Below are 9,841 nucleotides of genomic sequence, written 5' to 3'. Positions count from 1 at the left end.
GTTAAAGATGTGCACCACTACGCTCGGTCAATTATTTTTCCTACTGAGCACTTACTGAATACAGGCCCTGGGCACTTTATACTAGTGACAGCAGGGTCTCCCGAGGTGTGCTCTGCATATACTGGAGCACTTGGGGGTGACCTCAGACAGAACACAGAGGAACATTTTTAATAGCTACATTTTTACGTTTCTGTTCACTTCTTGTGGTAGGTGTCATTAGCTTTCACTTTCAAGTTTTCTTTTTCATTGAATGTAAGTTTTAAAAATTGGCTCCATTTAAAGAAAAATATTTATTAACTAAACATACTACGATACATGGATATTGCAGAAATTGCAAGGGGGGTCTATAAATGACTGAAATTCAGAAAACACTGCATTAGCATATAAACATTCAGAGCTTTATTTGATTGATAGTGGTAGACACCCATTCAAATAAACAAGCAAGAAGCAAGTTAAGTGAAGGGATCCTGACAAGGGAATCTCACAGGATCCATGGGAAAGGCTACAGGAGAGCCATGGGGCCCCTGGAAGCCTTCTCCCCTTGCCACTCAGGTTCCTGCCATGTCTCTAGTCTCTGCCCCACCCATCTTCTTCCTGCATAAAGCCATGTGTCTACTACACAGGTGGTCATTCAACCCACTTTACACACAGACACACTCACAGCTCTAGAGTTTAGATGGCTTCAATTAAGTGACCTGCAAAGCCCCGAGAAGTATCCTGAATCCACATGCCCAACTCTCATCCTTTTGGTTCCTGTCAGAGGACTGAGGGTGCCAGAGTCTCAGGAAAGGGGAGCTTCAGGGGTGACCGAGAGGTGCCTGCTCAGTATTCACTGCTCACCACAGCTCTGTGAGGTAGATTCTGCCTCACAGCTAACAACACTGAGAGGTAGAAAATTAAACCCTGGCTCCACGGCAGCAAGTAACAAAGCCAGGACTTGAACCTGAGTTTGTTTGACATCAAAGCTCAAGTATGTGGCTGTAACCACTTAGTCGCCATCAGCTAGGTCTAGTCCACAGCCCCCACCCCAAACCAAATGGGTTACTGGCTTATGGAGGATATTTATCAAAATCTGCGATCCAGTGCTTGCCTGGCAGACACGAACCAAGTGACCAACTTAAGGGGTTACTGGCTGGAAAGAAGGAAGCTATTTCAAAAGAAGTATAATGCTCTGAAAAACAGGGAACGCTCCTCAGAGCTCCAAGTCTGAGGTGCCAGATATTTTCCGCAGGGCAAGAGAGGAATCTCACTTGATGGAACTGTTCCTACACTGTTAATCTAAAATTCCCCCCACAGGGTCCTATTTGTTTTGCTTTGTTCTGTTGACTTTTACACGTATTTATGTAGAGAAGAGGCATGCATGTGCCACAGTGCACATGTGGAGATCAGAGGACAACTTTCAAGCATCCTTCCACCATGTGGGTTCAGGGGAACAAGCTCAGGTTGTCAGGCTTGGCGGCAAGCACCTTTACCTGCTAAGCCATCTTGCTAGCCCAGGGTCATGTTTTGAATGCTTGTTCTCCAACTGGTGGTATTATTTGGGGAGGCTGCAGAACCTTTAGGAGGTGGAACCTGACTGACAGAAGTGGGTGATGGGGTGGGCCTCTGAAGGTTGTACCCTGGCCCCTGGTTGTGATGTGCTGTCTGTTTCTTGGCTCAATACCACATGAACAGCCTCTGCCTCATGTTCTGTTCCCACCACCATGGTCTGAGCTGCCCTGCCATGCCTTCCCTGCTACAATGAATTGAAATCCCCTGAGGCTGTGAGTCGAAATAAACCTTTCCTTCCTTAAGTTGTTTCTGTCCAGTAGGCTGGGCACAGCAAGGCAAAGGTAACTAACACACTTGCCAGATATAACCAGCAGGTACCTAGAGGTCCTCAAGGGAAGCCGTCAACCTCCAGAAGTCAGAACTGAAACTGTCCCTACCACCTCCTGCAAGCTCCATTTGGAGGCACCTTCCAGGGAATGAGCGGCCTTCTTCCACTCTGAAGCTACAGGCACTTCCCTGCTCAAGTGCTCATTTGCATGGGGCTTTTAAGCACTGAGGTGCCTTGGCCAACACAAACCCAAATTTTGCTTTGAGAAATTTCTGCTCAAAGTGGGTAGCTGCCCCACAGCCATTTAACCAGGGTCTGTTGCTAAGACAGAAAGATAGCTAAGGTGGCCATCTCTCTCCCACTCTCTCAGAGCTCACTCAAGCCTAAGCAGAGAGACTTAGCTACCTCAGGAACACATTCCCATTCTAGCTTCTGATCTCTCTTGTTTTATCTTCTCTGGTTGCATTTGAAATAGGTTACCAGGTCAATCAGAAGGTTCTATCAAACCACTTCCCCTAGGATGTGTCACAAAGACCTGTGCCTATGCATAGAAAACGGGTGGCTTCCTTCTAAAACCAACTGCTGCTCCAAATATCTTCTGCACAGCCAGTTAAGAGTCCCTTCTGCCAGCCTCTCTCTCTGCCAGTAGCACTGGGGAGTCGTTGCCTAAAACTTAAGGCTACAACCCCAGTGGGATGAGCTGGGTGCCTCCGAGTCTGCTTTCAAGGTCTGACCCTAGCCTTGATGTTCCTCCTAGCCCAATCAAACTCAGGGGCTCTAGATGAGGTCATGAGGTAAGGTCAGCTAGTCTGTGCCTAAAGGTGAGTGAAAGTTCTGGACTTTTCGGGGCTCTTGAAGCATTATCACCCTTGTCTAAGTGAGGAAGTAGCTGCCATACTTAATGGGTCGCCAGTGTCCACAGAGGAGGTGGCCACACCAGAAACCCTTGTCCCCCAGCTCAGTCTGTGGTGTCCATGGAAGAGAAGACTCCAGGTCTGACTCCAGTAAGCGGAGCCTAATTTTTTAGTGCAATGACAGGGATCTGGTTGGGTGGCACAATCAAGTCAGTTCCTGTGTCGGTGGTAGCCCGGGAACACTTCCGGCTGCTGCGCATGCTATAAAATTTTTCGCTAAGGTGCTTGCGGAACTTCTTGGTAAGGAAGCAATAGATAACAGGGTCTAAGACACAATTGGTGCTGAGGAGACAGAGGGTGATCTGATGTGCATCATTTATAGCCTGGTGGAAGTTGGTCTGGTAGTCCAACTCAGCCAGGGTCCAGGGCAGCTGTACGACATGATGAGGCACAAAACAGATAAAAAATACTGCCAAAACTGTGCAGACCATCCAAAGAGCCCGGCGCTTCATCTCAGCTTTGCGCTGATGCCCTACCGGCTGCATGAGCAGCGTGCGAATGATGACCAGGTTGCAGTAGAGGATGAGGAAGAAGACGAGAAAGAAGCAGAATGTGATGAAGACGTGGACAATGAGGATGGGCACACTGCGAGGCTCATAATGCTCAAAGCAGCGGGTGATGTTGCCTGAGCCATCTTTACTGGGTACTAGGTTGGTAGAGTCTGTAACAAGGAAGTAAGATGCAGCGGCCACAGTGGTGATCCAGATGACCAGGCACAAAGTGATGCCACGCTTGCGGGTGGTGGCCTGAGCAGTCTTGATGGGATGGGCTACTGCCTGGAAGCGGTTATAAGTGATGACGCCCAGGAAGGCCACAGAGCAGTAGGTGTTGACGAAGAAGAGGCAGCCAGCTAGGTTGCACAGGAATTTGGGTAGAATCCAGTTGCCCTCATTGTAGTAATACACGATCCACAGTGGCAGGGTGAACAAGAAGAGCAGGTCCGCCATGGTGAGGTTCACCATGAAGATCTTTATCTCATTCAGTTTCTTGGAAGGATACAGGTGGGCAAAGACCCACAGCACATAGCCATTGGCAATGATGCCCAGCACAAAGATGATGCTGTAAACGACTGGAAAGAGGGTGTATCGAAACTCAGAATCCACCCGGGTGGAGCCATTTTGCACCATTGCTCTGGACTGGAAGGGTCAGCTGGTCATGAGGTGCTGTGTGTACCTAAGATCATGCAAGGAAGGATTCTGGTTAATAGAGTCAAGAAGGGAATAGCCTACTTCATCTATTCCAAAACTCCCTGCTATGATTTGAATGTTGGAGTCCTCTCCCCAAATCCCCAAGGATTAAGAGGGAGGAGATGAAAATAGTCTTTACAAATAGGATTAGAGGGTCAGTGAGATGGCTCAGCAGGTAAGGATGCTTGCCACTATGCCTGACAACCAGAGTTGGTTCTGTGACACCCACGCAGTGGAAGGAGAAAACTGATTCCTGCTACTTGACCTCTGACCTCCACATGCACACAGTGTCATGGGAGTACACACACACAAAAAAAATAAATAAATAATAGAATTATCACCCTTATAACAATGTTCAAAGCTAAAAACACAGTGTCTCTTGACCTTTTTGATCTTCCATCCCATCTAGCATGTAAGGTACAGTGTGCAAGATACCATCTTGGAAACAAACACTGGACCTCCCAAGAAACTAAACCTTGGTCTTGAGCTCCCAGCTTTAGAACTATGAGAAATAATTTTTTTAAAATCATAAGTATTTTGTTATAACAACACTTGTAGACTGATATAATCCCTTTTTGAAGGTGTGTGTGTGTGTGTGTGTGTGTGTGGTATATGACTGTGAGTGTCTGTGTAAATGTGTGTGCATGTATGTGTGTGCTGGTACACATGCAACATGCATGTGGAGAACAGAGTTCAAAGTTTGATGTCTTCCTCTATCACTCCTGTCCTGGTTTGTTTCTTCATTCCTGCAACAAAATACTCTGACCACTACCAACTTCGGGAGGAAAGGGTTTATTTAGGTTACAACTCCCAGGTCACAGTTCATCAGGGAGCCCAAGGTAGGAACTTAGGGCAGGAACCTGGAGGCAGGAGCTGAAGCACAGGCCATGGAGGAACGCTGCTTACTGGCTTGCTCCCTTGGCCCCTTGCTCAGCCTGCTTTCTTATGCAACACAGGCCCACCTGCCCAGGGGTGGCACCACCCACAGTGGGCTGGGCCCTCCCACATCACTCATCAAGAAGATGCCCTTCAGACATGGCCACAGGCCAGTCCAATAGAGGCAATTCCCCGATTGAGGCTCCCTCAACCCAGGTGTGTCAAGTTGACACTAAAGCTACCTAGCACAACTCCCTATTTTATTTTCTGAGACAGGGTCTCTCACTGCACCTGGAGCTCACCAATTCAGCTAGACTAGCTGACCAGCAAGCCCCAGGATCCTCTTGTCTCTGCCTCCAAAGTGCCAGAATGACAGGCAGTCCCAATACACCCAACTTTTTTTTAATGTTTTATTTATTATTTTTATTTTATGTGTATGAGTGTATTGCCTGCATGTATGTAAGTACACCTGTGTTGTGCAATGCCTGCAGAGGACAGAAGAGGCCATCAGATTCCCTGTAACTGGAGTTATGGACAGTTGTTAGCTGCCACGTGGGTGCTGGGATGCGAGCCCAGGTCCTCTGCAAGAACAGCCAGTGTTCTTAACCACTGAGCCATCTCTCCAGCCCCTGCACCCAACTTTTTATGTGGGTGCTGGAGATTGGAACACGGAACACAAGTCTTTATGCTTGCATAACATGCACTTTACTGAGTCATCTCTCCAGCACTCCCATTTACGTATATATCCCTGGTTGGCCTGGAACTTGCTATATAAAGTAGTCTGGACTTGAACTCACAGAGATCTACTGCCTCTGCTTCCCAAGTGCTGGGACTAAAGATGTGAGCTATATCACGCTTGACCCTTTTGCATAATTTTAAGACACTGAAATCACCTGTATCTTCCAATTACTTGGCAGTAGTTTCCTACTTTCTGCATAAAATGATGTGGACTTTATTTTGTTTGTTTGTTTGTTTGCTTGCTTGAGACAGGGTCTCTCTGTCGCCCCGGCTGACCTGGAACTCACTATGTAGACCAGGCCGGCCCTGAACTCACAGAGATCCGCCTGCTTCTGCCTCCCAAGTGCACCACCACGCCCAACTAAATGATGTGTTCTTATAAATCTAGTTCGAAGGGCTGGGGGATATAGCTCAGCGGTACAACACATGCCTGCTGTGCACAGGCTTGGGTTTGATCCCTAGCACTGCAGAAAAAATCAACTTACAGTGATAAGATACATAAAAATTCATATTGCCCAAGTCACACCATTACTAAGTGGTGGAGTCAGGATCTCAAATCCATTTGTTCATTCATGCATTCACCCAACAAATACTTCAGAGCATCAACTCATACCAGACATAATGATGAATACATCAAAGCATCCTTGACTTCAAGGAGGTTATAGTTTTATGAGAAAGATTGAAGTAATCTAAACAGACAGCTGCTATACAAAGAAAATGGAGTGCTGATAAGGAGAAGAAAAAGGGATCTTGGAAAAGAGGAGACATTTCAGTTGAGGCCTGGAGGAGGAAGGATCAGGAAAACATTCGAAGTAGGCTCTGCACAGGTGCCGGGACTGACCAGGGGAGGCCTGGCAGTTCTAGGAATTGAAAGAAGCTCACCAGATGTCTCTTGGCCAGACCTTCAACTGCCATTCCACCTACCTCCTGGGCCACCTTCTCATAGTCTCCAGTCAGAGTGGCTGCCCTGGAAGGCCTTCAGACCTAGGGATGGTGTTGCCCACAGTGGGCTGGGCTCCCTGTACCATTTCATTGACTGCCTCACAGCTCCACAATACTCAACCAGCTGCCTTGAAGGCTCTTCCCAACCCATACTTCTCCCTCGCTCCCTCCCTCTCTCCCTCCCTCCCTCCCTCCTTCCCTCCCTCCCTTTCTTCTGCCCTCCTTCCCAATTCTGATGGAACCCAAGGCAAGGGCTCCACCACTAAGCTACACCCTTGTCCTGGTTAGCTTTGTCAACTTGACACAGCCTAGAGTCATCCAAGAGGACAACGTCAATTGGGCAATTTCCTAGGTCAGATTGGCCTGTGGACATGTCTATGGGAGGGTTGCCTTGATTGTTAACTGATGTAAGGAGGGTCTAGCCCACAGAGAACAACACCATCCCTAGGCAGGTGATCCTGAACTATATTAAAAAGCTAGTTGATCATGCCAGGCATGGTGGTACACGCCTTTAATCCCAGCACTTGGTAGGCAGAGGCAGGTAGATCTCTGTGAGTCTGAGGCCAGCCTGGTCTCCATAGTGAACCCAGGCCAGCTGTGGCTACAGGGAGACCCTGTCTCAAAAAGACCAAAAAAATAAAAAATTAAAAAGCTAAAAAAATGAATAAAAAGCTAGCTGAGTATAGGCTGGCCTGTGAGCCAGCACACAGCGTCCTCCATGGTTCCTGTTGTACTTCTTCAGCTGTGAAGTGATTTCCTTGGTGGAGGGTAATGCTGTGTGGAATAGCAACTAGGCCCGTCTTCAAGTCCTGCCTTTACTTCCTTCAAGGATGGACTATGACCTGGAGTTATAAGTCAACGAAATCTATTCCATCCCTAAGTTGTTTTTGGTCAGAGTGATTTTGTTTATTTTATTTTATATTTGAGTCAGGGTCTCACTATGTAGCCCTGGCTGGCTTGGAACTTGCTATACAGACCAGAAGATGGCTTTGACCTGCCTCTGCCTCCCAAGCTCTGGGATTAAAGTTGTGTGCCACCACACCTGGTCAGTTTTATTTTTTAGTTAATCTGTATATGTAACTATGTGGGGTATGCTCACACGAGTATCATTGCCCTCAGAGGCCAGAGGCCTCAAATCCCCCTTGAGCTGGAGTTACAGGCAGTTGTGAGCTGCCCGATGTGGACTGGGAATTGAACTCAGGTCCTCTGTAAGAGCAGCAAATGTTCTTAACCACTGAGCCATCTCTCCAGCTCCTAGTCAGCGAGGATACCAGAGCAACCCCCATTCCTATTCCCCTTTCACCTAGCTAATTTTAGCTCATGTCTCAGACCTCAGCTGAATTTCAGTTCTTTAGGGAGGCCTTAGCCAGCTGTGAGTGCCAGAAGACTGTCTCTTCAACATTCTATTCCCAGCACCAAAACTAAAGCCTAGGACTGGGTGGCAAGCCTCATTAATCACGTTCATCCCTGCAGTCTCCAGGGATGAATGTGGTTAAGTTTCCACTTGAAAAAGACTAAATATGAGAATGTTTAAAGATACAACAAGTTATCATTGGAATTTTGTTCACAATGTGTTTATGTGCTTTTGCTCCATTTAGTAGGGTAGAAGTTTATATGTTAAATTTGACAGATGGAGCTTTCAATATTCCTATTAATCACAATGAGTTCCTTAAAAATACAAAATGTGCTGGGTATAGTGGCACACGCTTTAGTCCCAGCACTCAGGAGACAGAGGCAGGCAGATCTCTGTGAGTTCAAGGCCAGCCTGGTCTACACAATGAGTTCAAGACTAGGTGGGGCTAGAGGGAGACCCTGTCTCAAAAAAAGGTAAAAATAATAATAAAATTAGTAAAATAAAAAAATATTTATATTCAGCTTCATTATGAATTATATTGTTGATTTGAGGACATTTTTGTTGGTGGTGGTTTTTTAAAAAATATTTTATTTATTATTTTTATTTTATGTGTATGCGTGTACTGCCTGCATGTATGTAAGTATACCCTGTGGTGCAGTGCAATGCCCATGGAGGACAGAAGAGGCCCTCAGATTCCCTGGAACTGGAGTTACAAACAGTTGTTAGCTGCCATGTGGGTGCTGGGATTTGAACCTGGGTCTTCTTCAAGAGCAGTCAGTATTTTTAACTGCTGAGCCATCTCTCCAGCTCTGGTGTTTTTTTGTTTTGTTTTGTTTTGTTTTGAGACAAAGTCTCACATGATAGTCCAAGCTGGTTTCAAACTCTAAGTAATCCTCCTGCCTCAGCCTCCTGGGTGTTGGGATCACAGGTGAGTGCTGGGATTCCAGGTATGAGCCCCCACACTGGCTTAAAGGCACATTTCGTTTTTAAATTTTATTTATTATTATTTTATATGTATGCGTGTATTGCCTACATGTATATAAATGTACCCATGTCATGCAATGCCCTTAGATGTCAGAGGAAGGCATCGTATCCCCTGGAACTGGAGTTACAGATGGTTGTTAGATGCCACATGGGTGCTGGGAACCAAACCTGAGTCCTCTGCAAGAACAGCCAGTGCTCTTAACCACTTAGCCCCTTAAAGACACATTTCTAATTTTTTAAAATTGGTATCTCACTATATTTCCCAGGCTGACCTTGAACTGGGCCAAGTGATCCTCTTGGATCCTCAGTCTCTGGAGTTGATGGGACTGGACTGCAGGCATGGTCCACCCCATCCAGCACAGAACAATGTTGAGCAAAATTTGGGGCTCTTAAGCACAAATCCAGGTGGTGACACCAAATTGTATAGGGAACCACTGAATTTTTCACAATCATGGGTTTAAAGTATAAAAACAAATGAAACATATTTAGCTGGGTATTGTAATCCTGTAATCCTGGGAGTCAGGAGGCTAAAGCAAGAAGATTAAGAGTTCAAGGCCAGGCCGGGCATGGTGGTGCACGCTTTTAATCCCAGCACTTGGGAGGTGGAGGAAAGCAAATCTCTGTGAGTTCGAGGCCAGCCTGGTCTACATAGTGAGTTCCAAGCCAGGTGTGACTACAGGAGACCCTGTCTCAAAAAGACCAAAAAAAAAAAAAAAAAAAAAGAGTTCAAGAGGCCAAGAGCCGGAGAGATGGCTTAGTAGTTAGTACCACTTGCTGTTCTTGCAAAAGACCCTGCTTTCATTCCCAGCACCCACATGGCAGCTCACAATTGTCTGAAACTCCAGTTCCAAAGGATCTGACACCCTCTTCTGGCCTCTGAGGGTATCAGGCATGTATGTAGTACACATACTTACACTCATAAAAATGAATAAATAAATAAATAAATCTAAGAGTTCAAGGACAGTATGAGTTACATACCAAGTTTGAGATCTAACCTAGGCAATATCAGGGTCTGTCTCAGTAATTA

General features: G+C 46.4%; 1 protein-coding gene across 1 annotated transcript in view; it reads right to left on the bottom strand.

The window, feature by feature from the left end:
• Positions 1-376: 376 nt before the first annotated feature.
• Positions 377-9,841, bottom strand: part of Ptafr (platelet activating factor receptor) — a 27,519-nt gene continuing 18,054 nt past the window's right edge. Inside the window, exon 2 of the mRNA XM_008847964.3 lies at positions 377-3,906. Coding sequence (XP_008846186.1) covers positions 2,835-3,860 — 1,026 coding nt within the window. The 5' untranslated portion in view covers positions 3,861-3,906 and the 3' untranslated portion in view covers positions 377-2,834. The remainder of the gene's footprint in view (positions 3,907-9,841) is intronic.

The sequence above is a fragment of the Nannospalax galili genome, unplaced genomic scaffold, assembly GCF_000622305.1.
Source record: "Nannospalax galili isolate Female #2095 unplaced genomic scaffold, S.galili_v1.0 scaffold23, whole genome shotgun sequence".
NCBI classification, from domain to species: domain Eukaryota; kingdom Metazoa; phylum Chordata; class Mammalia; order Rodentia; family Spalacidae; genus Nannospalax; species Nannospalax galili.
Note: the sequence above shows the minus strand (reverse complement) of the source record. Positions and strands in the feature narration are given on the sequence as shown.